Source organism: Micromys minutus, assembly GCF_963924665.1.
Source record: "Micromys minutus genome assembly, chromosome: 6".
NCBI classification, from domain to species: Eukaryota; Metazoa; Chordata; class Mammalia; order Rodentia; family Muridae; genus Micromys; species Micromys minutus.
This window is the reverse complement of record NC_137975.1, coordinates 74,157,037-74,178,196: the sequence shown is the minus strand read 5'-3', so window position 1 is coordinate 74,178,196 and position 21,160 is coordinate 74,157,037. Positions and strand designations below refer to the sequence as shown.

At 42.9% G+C, this 21,160-nt stretch overlaps 6 protein-coding genes across 6 annotated transcripts; 2 read left to right on the top strand and 4 right to left on the bottom strand.

The window, feature by feature from the left end:
• Positions 1 to 2,960: 2,960 nt before the first annotated feature.
• On the bottom strand, positions 2,961 to 3,371 carry LOC308421513 (histone H3.2; the record flags this gene model as incomplete). Its single annotated transcript, XM_080917913.1, has 1 exon — positions 2,961 to 3,371. One exon carries the CDS (start codon positions 3,369 to 3,371, stop codon positions 2,961 to 2,963), a length of 411 nt encoding a protein of 136 aa, XP_080774039.1.
• An 816-nt stretch (positions 3,372 to 4,187) lies between these two features.
• On the bottom strand, positions 4,188 to 4,580 carry H2AC4 (H2A clustered histone 4; the record flags this gene model as incomplete). Its single annotated transcript, XM_080918036.1, has 1 exon — positions 4,188 to 4,580. One exon carries the CDS (start codon positions 4,578 to 4,580, stop codon positions 4,188 to 4,190), a length of 393 nt encoding a protein of 130 aa, XP_080774162.1.
• Positions 4,581 to 8,409: 3,829 nt separating this feature from the next.
• LOC308421256 (histone H2B type 1-B) lies at positions 8,410 to 8,790 on the bottom strand (the record flags this gene model as incomplete). The annotated part of the gene is made up of 1 exon (XM_080917551.1): positions 8,410 to 8,790. One exon carries the CDS (start codon positions 8,788 to 8,790, stop codon positions 8,410 to 8,412), a length of 381 nt encoding a protein of 126 aa, XP_080773677.1.
• Positions 8,791 to 8,870: 80 nt separating this feature from the next.
• LOC308422073 (histone H2A type 1-B-like) lies at positions 8,871 to 9,474 on the top strand (the record flags this gene model as incomplete). Its single annotated transcript, XM_080918531.1, has 2 exons — positions 8,871 to 8,882; positions 9,037 to 9,474. The coding sequence occupies 2 exons, from the start codon at positions 8,871 to 8,873 to the stop codon at positions 9,472 to 9,474; spliced, it is 450 nt and encodes a 149-aa protein (XP_080774657.1).
• Positions 9,475 to 10,175: 701 nt separating this feature from the next.
• On the top strand, positions 10,176 to 10,586 carry LOC308421938 (histone H3.2; the record flags this gene model as incomplete). The annotated part of the gene is made up of 1 exon (XM_080918418.1): positions 10,176 to 10,586. The coding sequence occupies one exon, from the start codon at positions 10,176 to 10,178 to the stop codon at positions 10,584 to 10,586; it is 411 nt and encodes a 136-aa protein (XP_080774544.1).
• Positions 10,587 to 14,537: 3,951 nt separating this feature from the next.
• On the bottom strand, positions 14,538 to 15,955 carry H1-2 (H1.2 linker histone, cluster member). Its single transcript, XM_080918065.1, has one exon. It carries the CDS (start codon positions 15,920 to 15,922, stop codon positions 15,284 to 15,286), a length of 639 nt encoding a protein of 212 aa, XP_080774191.1. The 5' UTR covers positions 15,923 to 15,955; the 3' UTR covers positions 14,538 to 15,283.
• Between the last annotated feature and the right edge of the window lie 5,205 nt (positions 15,956 to 21,160).

Below are 21,160 nucleotides of genomic sequence, written 5' to 3'. Positions count from 1 at the left end.
TTCCTTTATTCCAGAAGAGTCTTGCTATGCAACCCTAGATGGAATATGTAATTCTCTGGTCTCAGTCTGCTCAGAGCCAAGTGGCAGGCATGTGCCACTGTATGATTTTACTGTGGACCCGAACCTTGACTTCCTCGTTGTCTCTAAGAGCCTCCAACTTTAATACAAATCCCCATTTAAAAAACAAACAAACAAACAAAAAAACCAAAAACCTGTTGTCTTCAAGAGTACTAGCTGTAAAATTTATTCTGTGCCTAACATCACTCTGTGTGTGCTACCTGAAGGACAGTAATCATATTTATGGTGGATCTTGGAACAACCAATATCTAAGGCATATTATCTGTTCAAATATATCTATATATATTTGATAAAGGTAAACTTCAGACTTAGAACCTCCATCTGGGCACAAGGATGTATTTGGTGAAATTATTTTTTATATAACTTACAGGACAAGGCTACTAAAGAAATTATTTTTAAAGCACTGTGTTATTCCAAATGGAGTAGGGAGAGGCAAGTGTGGGAGGCTATGGGAGAACACTGAAGAAAGATTAACATGATTGGAGCAAAATTTGAAATTCACTTGGCCCGTACTGCCTGGTGGCTTGGCCCACAAGATTCTCATTCAGCCTTCTGCTGAAGAAGGTTGTCTTAGTCAGGGTTTCTATTTCTGCACAATCATCATGACCAAGAAGAAACCTGGGAAGGAAAGGGTTTATTCAGCTTACACTTCCACACTGCTGTTCATCACCAAAGGAAGTCAGGACTGGAACTCAAGCAGGTCAGGAAGCAGGAACTGTTGCAGAGGCCATGGAGGGATGTTACTTACTGACTTGCTTCCCCTGGCTTGCTCAGCCTGCTTTCTTATAGAACCCAGGTATACCAGCCCAGGGATGGCTCCACCCACAATGGGCTGGGCCAGGGATGGCTCCACCCACAATGGGCTGGGCCCTCCCCCCTTGATCACTAGTTGAGAAAATGCCTTACAGCTGGATCTCATGAAGGCATTTCCTCAACTGAAGCTCCTTTCTCTGTGATAACTCCAACTTGTGTCAAGTTGACACAAAACCAGGCAGTGTAAAGGTTTTGTTTTGTCTTTGGTTCCCCCCCTCCCGGTTCTAGGGAGAGTTCTTGAACCATACTGTTTTTTCTTGTTAAGAACGACCACAGCAAGAAACAAAGATTTTAAATACTTGGTGATAATTGATAAACTGAGCAGATTCTTTGTAATTAATTGATGCCAAGTAAGATGTAATTTCAGAAGCCAGTTTGGGTTACTTAAGAATTTAAATCTATATTTAAAAACACATAATATATGGCTTAGAAAAACTGAAACTATACATTGGAATACATTCTAATGATCATCTTAAAAGATAGATGGTAGTGACTTCATTTTCAAATGAAGAGATGATTCCTCTCAGATGGCACAAGGCCCTCATGACAGGACTGGAGCCTGAGCAAGCTTCCCACCAGAGACTCCCACGTGCAGCTGGATTATCACGGGGGACTCTGAACGGAGATTCAAGTATTCATTACTGATTTATGACTTATTTATTAGATATTGCCAGATTCATTTTTTACTTATGTATTAGATATTGTGAAATTCTATGAAAGCCTCAAATAAATGAAGACTGTATGTAGAACCTATTTTTTAAATGCATGGTTCTGGTAGGGATGCTGAGGCAAGAAGAGCCAGACTATTTGAAAACTGCTTATCGGATTCTTACAGAGGAAATGACAAGTTCACTCCCTTCAGCCCACTGTACTCTACACACTGCTTTCTTACAGAGGGAAGTAATGTATTAAAAAGTTACACTGGGGACATGAAAGCAAGCACAGCTAAAACCAAATATTTAAATACTGAGTATTCAAGAGACACCATCACCGTGAGACACCATGTGTGGATGGTGGGTGGTTGCCAGGCCAACAGTCTACAGCAGCCTCTCAGAAATCAAATACCTGGACATAGACCTTCCTTCCTTTGTTCCTTTTGCTGATTAGCTATGCTAAGCACGTGTGGTGCCCTTTGACCTCTACCCCAGTCTCTTCTAATTTTGAGACAAGGCCTTACTAGACTATGAAGGCTATCTGTGAACTCATCCTGTAACAAAAGGGAAGTTCAAACTTGTGATCCTGCTGCCTCACTAGGGCTATGGAGGAACATCAGAGAGTACAAACACTTAACATACTATTTTTGTAAGCGGGTTTTATGTTATTGTTGTATTTGTTACTAATATCCCTGTAACACATAGCCACACAAATCACCTATTCTAGTTAAAACTTGCGAATTTTGTTCTCTGTTCCCATTCCCAATATTGGCAGTGTTATAGGTAAGAAAATAGTGAAAAGGGGCTGGGAGCCAATGTCTGTAATGAGAGGTTGTCATCCTTGAGGGGACCCTATAGTTTAATTTTCAGAAATATGGGGCAAAAACCAAAACAAGTATTCTATTTCTTGAAATATTCAATTATGTCAGTTATTGTACTTGAGACACTACAGCAAATTACCTACTCTCCAGCACCTACGTGAAAACAGGAAAATATTTAAAATTGTTACAAGGAGAGTAAGAGCAAAAACAGAGTGCACACTTTGCACTGTTAAGGTACCAGAACAAAGGGTGGAGCCCAATATGTGAACCCAGAACTGGAGTGAGAACTATGTAACAGGACAGCGCCAGAAACGCTGCAGGTAAACAATGAAGGCAGGACATCTTGACTTTTGAGTACTTGGCGATTTCATTATCGGACTTTCTCAGTTTAAAGGTAGTACAATGTTGAATAAAGGGATAAAGCATCTGAAATCTGAACAGGCAGGACATAGCCTGGTATATAACAGGTTTTTTACTAAACTGTCTTTGTACACAGTAATGTCTCTGTAAGAATGTCAACAGCTGATTTCACAGAAATTTTAAGTGGCTCTGAAAAGAGCCTTTGGGTCCCACTTTGCACTCACTTGGTGATTAATTAAGCCCGCTCCCCGCGGATACGGCGAGCCAGCTGGATGTCCTTGGGCATGATGGTGACACGCTTGGCGTGGATGGCGCACAGGTTGGTGTCCTCAAACAGACCCACCAGGTAGGCCTCGCTCGCCTCCTGCAGGGCCATGACGGCCGAGCTCTGGAAGCGCAGGTCGGTCTTGAAGTCCTGCGCGATCTCGCGCACCAGGCGCTGGAACGGCAGCTTGCGGATCAGCAGCTCGGTCGACTTCTGGTAGCGCCGGATCTCGCGCAGCGCCACGGTGCCGGGCCGGTAGCGGTGCGGCTTCTTCACGCCGCCGGTGGCCGGGGCGCTCTTGCGGGCGGCCTTGGTGGCCAGCTGCTTGCGCGGGGCCTTGCCGCCGGTGGACTTGCGAGCGGTCTGCTTGGTACGCGCCATTGCCTTAGGAAGGAATTGACAGAGGACACAACTGAACAGGGTCAGTCGCTGTCCATCTTTTATACAATCAGACTCTCCGCTATTGGACCGCAGCACATTCAAAGGGGCCCGCGCATCGTTGGGATTGGTCCGCTTCTGCTCCTAAAGCCTCATTAGAATACACCTTCAGGACACACAAACTATCCACCTCTCCCATCTTTGTTTCTTTTACGCTGTAGTCTGTATTACTGTGGACAAGTTTTATATGAGTACCTAGACACCAAATTGGCTCGGGCCTAGAAAAACTAAATTTAGATAAGCAAACAAATAAACCGAAATTTAATCTAGGAAGCTTCTGTGAATTTCTCAAAAGATAGTTTAGATGAGAATACAGCTCAACACTTGCAAAACAAAATGTTTGGAGCCCGATACCTATTCAAAAAGGCAACTTACACTAGTGAAAACCAGCCGAGAATGGAACCTCAACTTTGAGGGGAGGTAACCTTAAGTACTGTTGTGCTGCAGAAAATTGAGAGGTATACACATGTGTAACAAACATGGTACCCAAACTTATTAGGTGTACAAGTTGCACTTAATGTTTGGCCCCCAGATTTATCATGTATATGTATAAAAGTTGCACTTATGGGAAGGTTTCACCTATACAGTAAACGTAAGCGTGGTAAAATTTACGGTGTGGAACAAGTTACTAAAAAAAGATAAGGCTGTTGGTAACGATACGCAGTGGCAGCTCATTCCTTGGAAAATGTAGGTGGCTCTGAAAAGAGCCTTTGTTTCGGAGAACTGTGCGTCAGGCTATGAAAACATAAGTCCGACAGCTTATTTGCCCTTGGCCTTGTGGTGGCTCTCGGTCTTCTTGGGCAGCAGCACGGCCTGGATGTTGGGCAGGACGCCGCCCTGCGCGATGGTGACGCGGCCCAGCAGCTTGTTGAGCTCCTCGTCGTTGCGGATGGCCAGCTGCAGGTGGCGCGGGATGATGCGCGTCTTCTTGTTGTCGCGGGCCGCGTTGCCCGCCAGCTCCAGGATCTCGGCCGTCAGGTACTCCAGCACGGCCGCCAGGTACACCGGGGCGCCGGCGCCCACGCGCTCCGAGTAGTTGCCCTTGCGGAGCAGCCGGTGCACGCGGCCCACGGGGAACTGCAGGCCGGCCCGGGACGAGCGGGTCTTGGCCTTGGCGCGAGCCTTGCCGCCCTGTTTGCCGCGTCCAGACATAACTGCTTATAGTAAATTATCAAAAAAGAAAAAGTAGATCAGCAGTAAGTCTTAAGGTCGAACAACAAGTATTTATACTAACTGGAGGTATTCAGTTTCTGGTTCTCCCATTGGTTACTAAAATCACCCAATACACAATAAGTATTTGATCTCCTCATTTGCATATGGCGCTGAGGTTTTCTTTTTCTTTTCTGTCATTTTTATTTTTCAGATTTTACTTTAACAAATATAAAAGTATAGGTTCTATGGTTATACCTCTGGTTGCCATAATTGATAGTCAAGAAATTTTTTTTACTTCCTTTTCCAGCTTTTCTTTAAATACAAATAACTGAGGTTTTTTTTTTTTTTTTTTTTTTTTTTTTCCCAGGTCTTGGTACATTCTTAAAAACTCTCAAATACAGAGCATGAGTGTTTCTGAGCTGTTCTGTGTTGTGGAGTCACTGGTCATTTTTCAGGGTTTAGAGTTGTGGTTTTGTGACAAGCAAAGACAGTGCAGAGCTTCCCACACCATGTATTCCTGATAAGGCCATTTCAGGTTTACTGAGAATTCAATCATGATGTAGAATCTCATAGGATATTACCAAGCTATGTTTTATGAACCAGAGGTCAAGATCGTCCTGCTAACCTAGCTTCTATAAAACTACTTGTTACTAACAACAACAACAACAACAACAACAGAATCCTCCCTCTGGCAGCAGAGCTACCAGTTTGTGGGTCTTACTTCCAGAAATAAATAATGTAATTGGCTACAAACTGTGTCAGACTGGTCGTCTTTGGTGGGCTCCTCGTAACAGATTATGAACATATTTTTCATGTTCTATGCCAGGCTTCCTCTTAGCTCCACAAATCTTGTGGCAGATCTCAAAGGAAAAGTAAATGCATGGAAACCATTCTGTACTATGGCTGAAGTGTCCTCACACTGCCTGGAACATGGAGACCGAGGAAAAGGAGAGCATGTCCCATCACTGACCAAGGAGGAGCTGCAATACCTGTGTCCGGTGCGAGCCTGAAGTATGTGCACCTGAAGCCATTGATGTCCTGGTGACTGGAGAAAACAGGAAACATCTACACGTGACCTTATCCAAATGGCCAGAAAGCAATGATGAAATATCTGTACTCAAGGAGAAAACATCATTTCTTTGGTCCAAGGCCCGCCAGAAGGAACGAGACTAAGGATTCAGCTGCTCCTGGAAACCTAGGCCATCCTATCCCCTAATGCTCTTGTTTTTTTTTTTCTTTTTCACTCAACATAAAAAAACATTTTAACCATTTTCTAAATTCCCTGTTACTTCCCCTTCTACTTCTTGTGCCTAGCCAGATGCTAAGTGGAAAGGCAGCAACCCATCTCCTGACTCAGTGTCTGATGATGTTGGTCTATGACATAGGAGAGAACAACGTAGATACATGAGCAGTGTGGGGGCATCACGAGAAACATGGTGTAAACCACTGGATGCTTAATCTATGTCAAAATCCAGTGGAATCGGGGTGGTTCTGTGGTGTTATCTTCACAGAGTTAACCACGTAAGCAAGTTAAATAAAAGATTATTACAGAGGTGCTCGGTTGTATTAAACAAAGAACAGACAGCAATGTCTAGTGTTAACATTCGTCCTTCCTGTAATGAACAGTCCCTGCTTCGGCTTATAGAAGGGATTTGTCAAAACTGAGCACTTTTCTGAGGGTGTATCTTCAGGCAACTAAGGGGGATTTCACAAAAAAAGGCCTTGTGTCTGGCACTGCTATTTTCAGAATTATTTGCAAAACCTGATTATTTCCATCAATGGAGACAAAAAAATAGGAAAATCATGAAATCATGAAGGAAGAAATGTCGTAAACACTTCTCGCCGATGAATAGCAGTGATGAGACACTTTCCCTGTGGAAAAGATTCAGAAGATTAACAGTACGGAAGCTCTGGAAAGCAAGATGGCACTTCGGATGAATGGAACTAACCCTTTGGAAAGGCAACTACAGAAGAAGTATGGAAACATCCCGTGCATATCATGGAATCTGGAAACCCCACAACTCTTATTCCCAATACGGTGTTTTCAGAGCTACAGTGAGAAGTTTCACACTGTATTCTCACTATTTATAGACTGTCTGGATTTGAAAGTGCTGGTACTCTCCTGTACTTTAACTAATGAGCAGGTGGCATAATTTTAGGAACTGACAATGAAAAACCTTGACAACACATTCACTCACATGTGACTTAAGCATTCAGAACAAAGCAAAAGCAAAACTGAGAAAAAAACAAACATAGAATAAACAATCTAAACCAAAAACAGAAACAAAAATAAAGACAAACGAACAACCACTGCTGGGAATGTGAGTGGGAAAGGCTTACACAGCATGCCTTAAGTGGAATGGAGGTTCCACACTGCAGCAAGCTCTGGGAGGGCTGAGAAAGTCCCATTATCACAGCTCTCGAAAGGTAAAGTAAGAAGACCCAAAGTTTCATGTCATTCTAAGCGGCATAAAAATCTTATCTTCTGCATTTAATTGCAAATACGTTGAAAGACGCTGAAGGCAGATTTGAGAACCCTTCATCTTCCTGACTATAAATTAGCCAGAGTAACTCGGACATTCTCAGCTCCTGTTTATAGATTTTGCTTCATCAGAGAAAGAACAGTCTGGACTTTCTGCCACCTATTTCTTTGAAGACCTTCCTTATTTTTTCAATATTTGTTATTGTTTCTTCCTATATGGCATGATCTTATGTAAAACATCAAGTCTTCATGTCTTTTCATGTGAAAGGAACAGAAAATAAAAAAGGGAAAGGTATGAAGACAACAGAAAAAATAATACCTAATTTGAGATACCAGTTCACGAATGGTGAGAGTATTAACTGATTTTCCTCCAAATGGCAACTCCTGAGGTAAGTAAAGTTTCAGTTACTGCATGCTTTTTTTTTTTTTTTTTTTTTTTTTTTTTTTTTTTTTTTGCTGTCAGGGTGCTCACACATACACACACACACACACACACACACACACACACACACACACACACAAATGTTTCTAAGACAAGAATTTCAACCATGTTATTTTTGTGTGTGCTAAGCCCCAGCTGTCCTGGAATTTTCTCTATAGGAATGGGTGGGCTCAAATTGAAGAAATTCACCAGCCTGTCTCCCAAGATTAAAGGAATGTATCACCACTGCCAAGCATTCTAACAGCTCTTGAAGCCTTGGCCTATCCTTTTCAAAAGCCTCGCTTTCATATTCAAGTAATCAGAAGCCAATAAGAAAGCAGGGTGAAGTACTGTATCATGGATAAAATATTTAAAAACACGTTCAAAAAAATTCCGAAAAACGTTATTTTCTCCTGTCACCAAGCATTCTCAGAGCCAGTTAAAAAAAAAGAAAATGCAAACTTAAGGCAGTAACTCTTTTGCCCCATCTGGCTCGCACTTCCTGTCCTAGCCTAAATGCTGGAGTCACTGACTCTTGGTCAACCTTTACCAGGTTTTTGTTTTCTCTTTTGTTGTTTTAGCAATTACTTTGGAAGCCTTGTCAAATCAACAGTGGTTTACAAAAAAGCTAAATGGCTCCATGTATTTTTAACTCTTCTGTGTTCCACACACCCAAGGTGAATGTCCTACCCTGAATGTAGGATCAAGACTTCAACTTTACAGCAGGGGCCTAAACCTTTTAAGGAATAAACTACAGGCCAACTCCTTCAGAGATAGCACTGTGCGCATGCAGTAAGTATAATGCCCTTACACTAGGCCATAACCAACTGGAAAAATACCTAAAGGTAAGAATAAGAGTTCAACTCTGTTCAGAAATGTGAGTGGCTCTGAAAAGAGCCTTTGGGTTCGGTGTGAGTTGCAGGAACTCACTTGGAGCTGGTGTACTTGGTGACCGCCTTGGTGCCCTCGGACACCGCGTGCTTGGCCAGCTCCCCGGGCAGCAGCAGGCGCACGGCCGTCTGGATCTCCCGGGACGTGATGGTCGAGCGCTTGTTGTAATGCGCCAGGCGCGACGCCTCGCCCGCGATGCGCTCGAAGATGTCGTTCACGAACGAGTTCATGATGCCCATGGCCTTGGACGAGATGCCCGTGTCGGGGTGCACTTGCTTCAGCACCTTGTACACGTACACCGAGTAGCTCTCCTTGCGGCTGCGCTTGCGCTTCTTGCCGTCCTTCTTCTGGGCCTTAGAAATCGCTTTCTTAGACCCCTTTTTAGGAGCTGGGGCAGATTTAGAAGGTTCAGGCATTTTTGTCAAAAGTAAGCACTAGAGGGTCAAAAGGTAGGAAAGCAAAGTTGACGCATAGTATTTATACTCTTCCAATTCAAATGAGGGCGCAAGTGCTCTTACTTTTGATTGGATAAGAATAATGCCCTAAAAGGGATAAGCTTTTATGCAAATAAGGAAGCTGAAATCGCATCTCCCATTGGACAATAGAAGGAGATTTTGACCAATAAGGTTGCCATTATTCCGACTTACTCGGAAAACATTTAGTACTTGCAAAGAATAGTTCCCCATCTTATTTCTGTCCCTTTCTTAATATCCGGACGTGGGAAACAGGGCGGCAAGGCTCGCGCCAAGGCCAAGACCCGCTCGTCCCGGGCCGGCCTGCAGTTCCCCGTGGGCCGCGTGCACCGGCTGCTCCGCAAGGGCAACTACTCGGAGCGCGTGGGCGCCGGCGCCCCGGTGTACCTGGCGGCCGTGCTGGAGTACCTGACGGCCGAGATCCTGGAGCTGGCGGGCAACGCGGCCCGCGACAACAAGAAGACGCGCATCATCCCGCGCCACCTGCAGCTGGCCATCCGCAACGACGAGGAGCTCAACAAGCTGCTGGGCCGCGTCACCATCGCGCAGGGCGGCGTCCTGCCCAACATCCAGGCCGTGCTGCTGCCCAAGAAGACCGAGAGCCACCACAAGGCCAAGGGCAAATAAAATCGGCACCAACTCAATGTCAACATATCTAAAGACTCTTTTAAGAGCCATTCACCTTTTCACAAGATGACCTTGCGATGCAAAACTTCGGTGTCCCTCCACTTTTTGTAGAAATGAAATTACACAAACGCTGCCCTTGTAATATGTTTATAATGAAAGTCCAGTTTACTATGAAGCAAAAGTACATTTTTAAGTATTAGGAAATTGGTAGTTTTAAAAATACCCACCCAAGGTCATTTTCATATTTGCCTTAAAAGATCAAGAATGTTAGGATTGTTAGATTTACTTCACCCGACTCCCAAGTTAAAAGCCTTTAAGCTTTGTACCCTTGTGACACAATAAAAACACGAAGCTACAAATGCACGCATTAGCGTTAACCTGCTCAGCCTTTTAATTTCCGCAGATGGGAAACCCGACTGTGATTCCAAAGGTAGACAAAACTACATTACAAAAAAAAAAAAAAAAAAAAAAAACCCAATTCAAAAAGAAAAATGTGAAGACAAAACATAACTTGAGACTGTCAGAAGATTTAGCCAATCAGATACTCTGAAAGCTACCAATCACGAAGGAGATTTACCAACCAATGAATTTGTGGCGCGCGACTTTCGAAAGGTTGCAAGGCCAATCAAAATGTTTCTAAGTATATTTAAAGGAAAGATTTCTTTTTTTTCCCTAACAGTTATCACTCTCTCCTCACGAGGATGGCGCGTACCAAGCAGACCGCTCGCAAGTCCACCGGCGGCAAGGCCCCGCGCAAGCAGCTGGCCACCAAGGCCGCCCGCAAGAGCGCCCCGGCCACCGGCGGCGTGAAGAAGCCGCACCGCTACCGGCCCGGCACCGTGGCGCTGCGCGAGATCCGACGCTACCAGAAGTCGACCGAGCTGCTGATCCGCAAGCTGCCGTTCCAGCGCCTGGTGCGCGAGATCGCGCAGGACTTCAAGACCGACCTGCGCTTCCAGAGCTCGGCCGTCATGGCCCTGCAGGAGGCGAGCGAGGCCTACCTGGTGGGTCTGTTTGAGGACACCAACCTGTGCGCCATCCACGCCAAGCGTGTCACCATCATGCCCAAGGACATCCAGCTGGCCCGCCGCATCCGCGGGGAGAGGGCTTAAAGTGTTTTGGTTCCCGTTTTTCAAAAAGGCTCTTTTAAGAGCCACCAAAAGTTTCATGTAAAGCTGCTGTGCGCTGTAAGACAAGTCTAGGACACCAGAAAAGGGCATCAGTAATCGTTAGAGATGGTTCTGAGCCACCACTTGGTTGCTGGGATTTGAATTCAGGGACTTTAGGAAGTCAGTGTTCTTAACCGAGCCATTTTTAATAGCTCTTATCCAAGCATGTAAATTTAGCCTTATTTTCTTTATGTTCCTGTTAACTGACATAACTTGATAAAGAGAGCCTTGTAGTTTTCTATGCACTGGAAATTCCCCCTTTAGTAAAATTGATCTTATTTTCCACCACTATATCTATTCCTGGAGCTGATCAGTTTTAGTTGTTTCATTTGGGTTTTTAGTATAAAAAGTTTTTATTGTATAATGAAGTTTCGTGAAAATTATTAAGTTGTAGAAGATGATAATACTGATTCCTAGACCAGAAAGCAAATTGATCCTTAGTGTTCCCAAGTCTCCATTATTAATCTCTAAACTGGGAGAAATAATACCACCCTCAATGTGCTATGCAACACTGTTAGGAAACATAAAAGCTACTATGGCTGGCTTGCCACAAAACAGTGTACAGGAAATACCAGCTCTGTTAACTTCCATCAGCCCTGAACCCCTGCTCTCTTCCAAAGGCCTCTAATGGTGTAATACCGCGTGTCTGGCTTGTAATGGAAAAAATGTCACCTCGATGTTGGTTGTGTTGGCACGAGGTTCTTTAACCTGTAATCAGAATACATTTTCCTTACAGAACAATCTCCATTCTTAGACCTGGAAAAGGACCAGTGACTGCCAATGGATGTAGAGATGGCAAGGACATTAGACCTTATTCAGAGAACAAGGTATCAACAAGGCTTGAGCTTCTGTCTCAGACTAGTTTTCACCAACTGGGTCATCAGAAGCGTTAACCACACTTTGTTGGGCTACATAATTCATTCAAACTTCCTCCCCCTTTGTTTATCTTTGAGTTTTATTCTGTTCTGTGAACTCTGAACTTTTAAATATAGTTTCCCCCCCCCCCCCCTTTTTCTCCTATTCATCTTATCTTTATCATTGGTCATGAGTTACTCAAGAGTGGAGGGAGAGTTCTTGCTGAAAATTTCATTCACATAATCAAGCTGAGAAAAGAACTTGTGTTAAACAGATCAATTTTTAGGTTCAAGATTAATGGCTGCTCAGACCTAAGCTGGTCACTTAATGGAGCATTTGTGCTGGGAGGGGAAGAAAAAAAGTAAAGAACTTAAAAAAAAAAATAAAAAGAGGGGAAATATAATGTTGCATCTAAAGACTGTGAATGGGTTAGAATTTTATCTCTCAAATAATTAAAAAAAAAAGTATTTTATATAAAAGTATAGATGGAGACTGAAGATATCGCCATTTGCCCAGCATACATGAGTCCCTTAGTTTCACCTCTAGTACCAAAGTAAGAGAAAAATAAAAAAGAAAAAGAGTCTAATAAGTATGTTTACACAACATTACCTATATCCAGATCAATTTTAAATATCCAATCCCAATAAAACGAAATCCAAAGAAGCAATGAATGAAAATTAGAAAATTAATTATCTTTTTTTGGGATCCTCCTTCACATGTCTAATCTTGGAGTGCTGAAATCAAATAAATGTGTAGAATTAAAAATATCTGAAGGTGCACGGTAGTGAATAGCTTGAATAGTGTTACTATATTGAGCTTTCTTATTATCATTTTATTATTGTTGTTGCTATTGTTAATGATTTACTGGTGATGGAACTCAAAGTCTACAGCTGAGGCACATGCCCATATCCTCAGTCTTACTTTAAAGACTATTTGTGGTTTTATTTGAAATGAAAAGTTTGTTGGCTGGGTGGTTGGTTATTGTGTTTGTGGTTGTTGTTTGTATGTGTCTGTTGTTTTTGTTTTGTTTTGACAGTCTCTCTACATAGCACTGGCTGCTTTGGAACTCACTACATTCACCAGCGTGACCTTGAACTCTCAGAGATAACCCTGTGGCCTTTTCCAGAGTGAAAGGATTAAAGGCCACCACACTCAACAGATTTTGTTTTAGTTTTTTGTTTGTTTGTTTGTTTGTTTTTTCTTATTTTTTTTCCAACAAGATTTTGCTCTATTGTCCAGTTCTTCCATTTATTTATTTATTATTGTCCAGGATCCTTCCACTTTACCTCTCTGGGCGCTGGCATTACAAACATGCCACCACACCCTGAGCTAGATTCAGGATCACAATTAGATCTCCCGGTTGCTACAACTTGATTCAGTTCTCTTCAGTGAGGTATTTCCAGTGACAAGGGTTTATTTCACATGGCTTCGGGAGGAAATGGAAAAACTCAGAAAGAAGGGATGCAAATATGATCGGGTTCTCCTTCCTGTGGCTCAGAAGACAAGCCCCAGTCACCTGACATCAGGTGACCACTGCTCCTACAACTCAGTATCCTCTTTTAATGTTTAATTACTTTATATTTTATTCTAGGCCCAGCCTCGTTTAGAACTCATTAAACCAGGCTCACGAAGAACTCACAGAGTCCAACAATCGATCAGACATTCTGTCTTCATAATTTTAGTATATAACTTATTAAAAATACACAATTTCAAACAATCTCATCCAAAACAAAGATGTAGGGTAAATGTCTGAGATAATTCTAAACTTGTATTTATCTATATTCTCTCCACAGCCACAGGTGACTAACTGAACATTAGAAATAGCATATTCTGGACTAAGATGCACTACAAGTGCAAAATACAGATATCACAAAGATGTATTATAAAAGACAACTATATAGACTATTACTCATTTAATATTCATTTTACATTGAAGGACAACATTTTGGATGTAGTGGATTTAAAATGAATTTTACGGTTTTTTTTTTCTCCTTATGAATACTACTTTAAAATTTTAAAGTTACATATGTGCCTATATCTGCTCTCACCTTATATATCAATGGACAGACCTATTATAAAATTCTTAATTCATTTGTGCAGAGATTGCTTCAATAACTAAGTGGAGGTAATGGGTCCAGTTTGTGGGATATTCCTAAAGATATCAAATTTCATAAAATATTATTGCCAACAACAAATAAAGATGTTTCTAGAGTTAAAAATATTGGGACATGTTTGGAGAAAATGTAAAGATCTATAGGTAGATAACACAAATGCCTGGTTAGAAGGAAAAACATAGTTTTTTTTTAACATAAGAAAACTGCTAGCCCCACAGATTTGCTTTAAGACAATCTCAATAAAAATACCAAGCTTTCCTCTGAGTGATGGGACACTAGACAGTTATCTTCAAATACATACAAAGTTGCCAGAGCAAATGAAGGTACCATTTCAGTGGTAGATCAACTGCTTGCACGGTCAGTCTCCTTAACAACTAATTGACTATTAAAATATAAAGGGAATGCCTTGAAAGATTTTGATAACAGGAATGGAGGTGTTCCAGGACTGATGGGGGGGGGGTTAGTATTGTCTAACAATAAAGTCTAATTTTACCTTAGAAACTACCAAAAGATCCAGACAGAAACTTGAAGTTTAGGTTCTCCAAGGAATTTGGCAAACATGAAATAAAAGCTGGCAAAAATTGAGGCAGAGTTCATAGATGGTCTGAGGGCATGGAGTTGGGAAGATGGGTATATTTACTATACTTTGCCCTAAAATAGCTGTTGGTTTATTTTTAAACTGAGGACTCAAAACCTAGAAAACGGGAGATTTTCCTTTCTGATCTGGCTTTCCCAGGTTAAACATTTAGGGCGCAGAAATAAAGACTGGGTCCACTGAGAAATTTTCTGCTGTACGTCTCCAAAAGGCATCACACATCACACACTATGGGGAACACCAGAAATATGATCCAGGCTGCAATAAGCAGCAAACTCAATGTCCCTATCTAGGAGAAAGACTGCGGGTATGAAAGAATCCAACACTGAATGGAAACTAAAGGCTTTTATTAGAAGCGTAGATATAGCCAATTTAACATTTGACTGTACAAAGAATTACCAAGAAACCTCAGTATGTATGAGAGGTTTAGTGATGACACACACATATAACTTAAGCGCTTCGGGAAGTTAAAGGCAATGTTAATCTACAACTATCTTGCATCAAAATAAGGCAAAATAGTAATGAACTTTACCAAAGAAAAAAAATGGCTGACCAAGGTTGTGACGCAGTTCAATCCACCGTTCCATCGTCGTAGCAAACAAACCGAAAGTACCAGAATCATCCCAGACCCAGGTCCATCTGGACCGAGGTCAGAAGTTCCGGCAGCCATCCTATAAATGTCCTTAATTTAAGGAACTCGTTCTTTGGCACCAGCACCCGACCTTCTCCCAAGCTAAGGTTAACACCCACAGGAGACACCAAGTCCCGGATGCGTTTCTACACGTAGGAAGCGCGAACTTCGGGATGGCACCCAATCATACCAAAGACTAAAGCCTTGGGCGGGAGTGAGCCAACCCACAAGGAAGGCGGAACTTTCAAACCCTCTTGCAGTCCAATGCAAAGGGGCTGCTCCGCTGTTGACAGCAGTGGGAGGGTGCAGCACTTCCTGAACCGCCCAGCAGCAGTGCTTGGGTGGAGTTCCAGTATACTCTGCATAATAGTTGTACAAATGTCACAGCTCTTAAAGAGGGAGTGGTGGCTCTGAAAAGAGCCTTTTGGATTGGAAAGGAGACAGCCTACTTTTTCTTGGCTGCAACCTTCTTGGCCTTCACAACCTTGGGCTTGGCAGCCTTCGGTCTTCCGACCTTAGATGGAGTCTTGACCTTCTTAGGCTTGGCAACCTTCGCTTTCTTCGGGCTCTTGGCCACTTTCTTGGCACCAGCAGCCGCCGCGGGCTTCTTCGCTTTCTTCGGGGTCTTCTTGGCGGCCTTCTTGGGTGTGGCAGCACCGGTCGCCTTCTTGGGCTTCTTGGCTGCGCCCGCAGGCTTCTTCGCCTTGGCAGCGCCTGCCTTCTTAGCTTTGGGCTTGGTCTCCCCAGAAGCCGCCTTCTTGTTGAGTTTGAAGGAGCCGGAGGCGCCGGTGCCCTTGGTCTGCACCAGGATGCCCTTGCTCACCAGGCTCTTCAGCCCCAACTTGATGCGGCTGTTTTTCTTCTCCACATCGTATCCCGCCGCCGCCAGCGCCTTCTTGAGCGCGGCCAGGGATACGCCGCTGCGCTCCTTGGAGGCGGCCACAGCCTTGGTGATGAGCTCGGACACCGGGGGTCCGGACGCCTTACGACGCACCCCGGCGGGCTTCTTCGCACTCTTCTTCTTGGCAGGCGCTTTCTCCGCGGGGGGCGCAGCAGCAGGGGCGGCAGGAGCGGTTTCCGACATGATGACTCTCTGGAAGTCAGGAACTAATGGCAATACACCGATGGAGTAGCACTGGCCCGGCCGCTGTATATATAGAGCGCAGGCGCGCGCTGATTGGTGCTCCGGCGGCCAGGCTGGCTGGCAAGCTCTGAGCAGCCGCGCTGCGCCCAACTTGTGTTTGTTACACTTCACAAAAAGGAGAAAATATTAAAATGTCGGGCACCAAATCTCTCGAGTTTGGTCGGTAAAGGTTCCGAGAAGCCTCAGGCTTCAGAATATATGTTTATTTTTTCCTCATCCCTAAAGACTAGGAGCCTAGGAGTCCCTAATTCCCCCAACTCCAAAGGAAGTCCGGGGCAGATAGAGACCACTTTCTGTTTTTCTTCTAAATTACCTGGTCGCTCCTTTGCCCTGGAAAGTTCTTCTTCTCAGGGATTATAGAGCACATGCTTCCCTTGATTTAAGAACAAAAATGAAACGATTTCCGCCTAAATTTTCACGATTATTCTGTTTCTTCGCAAGGGAAGTAACACAAGTCCTTGGTGACTTCTGAGTACAGACCCACCACAACCATGGACAAGGACTGGGATTTACACTATAAAACAGTTGGGGCAAGTTGAGAGGGGGTTCGTAGGCCTTGGGAGTGTATCATGTAGTGGGGGGCTTAGGACTTTAATACCTGATTTAAAGACACTGACTTTAAAATGTTTTTCACTGGTGGGGGCGGGGCACTCTTTTCACTCCTGTGAAGGGAAACAGTGGGCTGTATTTTTTTAAGCTTCTGGTTCCCCTCTGAGTTTTGCAAGGTAGGGGGGCTAGCTCTGAAAGATTAAAGATAGTAAGAAGGGAAAGGAACCCCAGAAGTCAGTCTGAGAACCTCCTGGCCCAAAATGACAATTGAGTCTTTGAAAGATCTGTTTCTAAAACAACGAGCGAATATTTGCTTCTGTTGCTGCAATACATATAGAAATTTCAGCGTATGAAAATTCTAATCTAGAAAATAGCTTGTCTTGGTACAGGAGGACCTTCTAGACTTGGAGACTATAAGGTGCAGATGTAAGTGAAGTAAAGCCACTGGCTTTACAAAAGGTCAAGTTTGACTTAGATTTGACCAAGCTAAAGATCTGAAATAGAAAATGTAGCAAATTTTAACAGAAAAATAAGAGACAACATAAATATAAATTATCGTGTCATTAGTAGCGGACAGCTGTATGTCACTTCCTCTCAGTTCCTCTGAGTGTGGCAATCTGTATTCTGGTCAGGTTTGCTTTGTTAGCTTACGGCTTTGAGCTTCATATTCCAGCCTTTAACTCCAATAATTACAGCGTGGTTTTGTTGTTAGAGAAAATGCAAGGTAAACTCTCTGCTAGTATAATTAATCCATAAGGTCAAAGGAAGTTCCCCTGATTTTATCAGAAATCTCTGTTCAAGTAGATGTCTATGTGAAAACGTGGTGAGGTTGTCAGCGTTAAAGGTGTGGCAACTTCAGGTTATCCAGATTGAGTTCAGGGATGTTTGTGAAACAAAGCATATTGTCTAAGACTGAGAATGCTCCCGGGGTTTGACATAATAACATTAGCTTAGCACTTGCAAACAGTATCTCCTAGGCTTGTGTCATCTCGGTATTAACAGCCTAATGGGATTAGGGATGGGTGAATTGCTGGCAGTAAAACCATTTTAAGAGTCGCCTTCCTGTGTGGATTTCATAATGGGAACTACAAAGCTTTATTCAAAGTACACACCTGAAGCATCTTCAACATACCAATATGATTTAATGAGATAAATAAGAACATGTCACCTTGCTCTAGTCATGTGGGAGATGAATGAATGCTAGCTGCCCATCTCCCCCAGAAAAATAACTCTCCATTTTCCTCACTCCCCCTTCATTGTAAATTGTTGAATATCTTTAAATCCTAGATTTGTTAATTTGAGTCTTGTGGTTTATTTACTTATGATAGCCCTTCAGTCTGAATCCATCAAATCTGAGCTCCTTAGATGCAATTAGTTAATAAAGTTTGCATGATGTAAATGCAAGGTCATTGTTTGCAGTAGAAAAGATAACCCTGAAAATATAACTATATCTGTGTTGTACAATAATAAGTTGTATCTCTAATTTTTTTAGTCTTCATTCAGCACTAATTCCTTCTCTGAGTAAATACACATTTTATCTTCCTATATTCTTCTTTGAAATAAATTGTCATCCAGCTCGCTTACTCACAAATGAGTTCAATCACTCTTCGACATATATGTGAGCTTACCACATGTAGCATTTATATATGAGTCATATTTTTAATAGTTTGAGGATTATGTGCTGATGCTTGATTAGTCAGACCGTCCAAAGGGCATCCAGTCAGAATCCTCAGCTGTCACACTCCGCGATGGGAACCATAAAATGCGGAGCATCGACTTTAAAACAACCTGAGACTTAGTAAGTGTCCAATGGAGTCCTATTCATATGTGCTCCAAGCAAAAGTTTAGGTTGAGCATGTGACCTTTAGATCCAATATGTCCGGATAGCCACCGATGAAACGAGGGCACGGATGAAGCACTCTGATGACGTCATGGGATCTTGTAGATTTGTTTGGTGAAGGCTGCAGATAGATAAGGATTTGTCATGCCATGTCTTTAGGCTACGTTGCCATGGCGAGCAGAATTGAATATAGAGAGGACATGCAGAGGAAGCTGGAGACAGAAAAGTTTAACAGCAAGACACACTCAATAGGAGGATGAGTGTTTAGGACAAGTTTAAGGGACAGGACTTTTCCACCTTTTCCATTTCTGACCTCCACCATGCCAGATTGGGTTGGCTAAAGCCACTTTTCCAGGTTACTAGTATAGATTCCAACTTGGAGTGATTGAAACCTGCATTTTCCTAACTCTTCAAGGGATGATGTTAAAAGCCAAAACCACATTATTAGCAATGCCTGCCTCAGAATAAGTGATAACTGGTCCATTGTGAGACAGCTAATGTTGGCAGCACAAGTAAAAAATATACAAGGATGTCAGGAGGTTTAGGGCTTTCTAGTCTGCTGACTCACCTCAGTCTCACAAATAACGTCTACAAATAACATCCAGCAGAGTTTCTCTTATTTTCACAGTGTCTCTGGGCAAATGTCCTCCGCTACAATATTTTCCCCATTGATACCTGGGTACATGGAGGGCTGAGATCTTTTGCACATTTATAACCCAGTTGCACATATGAATGCAAAGAAAAACCAACATACACCATAGCAGCAAAGCATAAGGAAGGGACATAATGCAAAAGGAGAATTATAAAAGGAGACACAGTGCAAAACTGGAATTGGCGAGAGAGCCTGGGACACGCCTCTTTCTTTCCTTCCCATCTTTTTTTCAAAAGGCTTTAAAGCATTTGGACAGTCGTGACCATACACACTCTTTATACCTCCTCAATCTAAGTTTACAATGAAAGCACACAAGGAAGGTAAGTTAGACACTCGCCTTGGGCATTGCCAAGGCGTCAGCTCACACACGGTTGTTTTGTAGAAAATATATAGCTAAATGTACTGACATTACTTTGTCGTCCAGACCACAAACATGAGGTGGACGCACTGCAGCAGACACCCTGTGAGCGTTCATTTATGCACAGAGCACCTGCGTGAACATAAACAACAATCAACCAAGGAGAGAAGCTCTTCTCAAGGCCAAGAGCCTGTGAGGACAGACACGGACTAGCATTCCAGGGCAAGAACTCTTGATGGGAAGCAAGAGTCTGAAAGAGAAGAAAATGATAAGAGGCCAATGTATGGGCTAAACCTTTTCCTTAAGTGATTAATGATGCATATGTGAAATTATAAGATTCACAGAGAACTGCTTAACCCCGGGGCATAAAAAGGCAGGAGGGTCATAAATTCAAGACAGAGTTCAAGGCCAGTCTAGGCCATGTGAAACCTGTCTCTAAAAGAAACAAACAAGAACAGCTTAGAGCAGGAGTCTTCAAACTCTTAACTGTCAAGCCCTTTTCTACTCCAATAATCTAGTAAGTCATCTGAAAATCTTTTAAGATACTAAATCTGTTGTATGGACCTTTTAACTATTGAAGTTAGGTATTAAATTCAGTAATCGACAGCCATGATTTGTTTAATAATCTTTTAAGATAAAAACTTAATCAAATGCTATTATAATTATATGTTATTCATATGTAGGCTATGTATTCTACACTACAGATTTCTATTTCATGTAGAAAGAAACCATATAGCATCAGATGGGAAGTTCTTAAGCATTAACCCATTCAGAAAGCCATACGACACTGACCCCAGACAGTTGTGTGTGTTGGAGATTGCAACTTACTGGTGAGGACAGTGATTGGGAGGCATAGCTTTGAAGCAAGCAGTCTTGGTTTTAATTCCACTTCCTTTGTTCACGTGCTAGGGACGTTGCTCAGTTCGTGAGCAACGACTGACACTTTGAAGATAGTGAGGATGACATAGCCAGTGCTCTCCTTCAAGCTCCGCAGTGTGCTCACTCAGTCACTGAATAGTTATTCCCACTAGATCCTCTGCTGTGGGCGTGATACTGAGAAAGGTTGTCCCTTCCTGACTTTGAAGAGATTGGTGAGAATAGATCACAACTGACGAATAGATGAGAGTAGACCTGTTTCCCTCTTTCTAATTACTTGTATTTCCCAGATATATATCCCAAAGGCCCAAGGACCCAGGTGTAATAAGCAGAAATGGTACTGAGCCATCACAGATGGGAAGAAGTGGCGTGTGTGTGTGTGTGTGTGTGTGTGTGTGTGTGTGTGTGTGTGAAGGCGCCTGCATGCCTGTGTGCATTTACACAAGTGTAAACAATTGTGGCTATGCATTGGAGGACCAGGAGATGAGTAAATGACGCAAGTCTATGACTCTGCACATAAGGGTCTGTCCCAAGTGTCATCCAGAACCCCATTCCATGTCCACTTTGCAAGCCTGTGAAGACCCTCATGCAATCGCTCTGTCCCTGCTTCCTCCATTCCAGACAGGTCATACTCTTGATCACAAGAGGTTATGGCTGGTTAATTCATGAAAAGACCGTGATATTTTTCACCCCACATGCACTCCCACATTAGTCTCACTCTGCTTACATTAAACAGAACTTCTGATGTGACCAAATCCTTATCAAATTAACTGGCCTAAGATCTGTAGCAGTCAAATATATGAAACGTACTCTTCATGACTGATAGGAATAGTCGTGTTTTCTTTATAATTTTACAAAACGAAGGAGCATTGTCTACTACTCAAGAGCCTGTATACTCTGGAT

Bases quoted from the DNA above. Each gene is read 5' to 3' on its own strand.
- H1-2 (XM_080918065.1), bottom strand. From the start codon at position 15,922: ATGTCGGAAACCGCTCCTGCCGCCCCTGCTGCTGCGCCCCCCGCGGAG.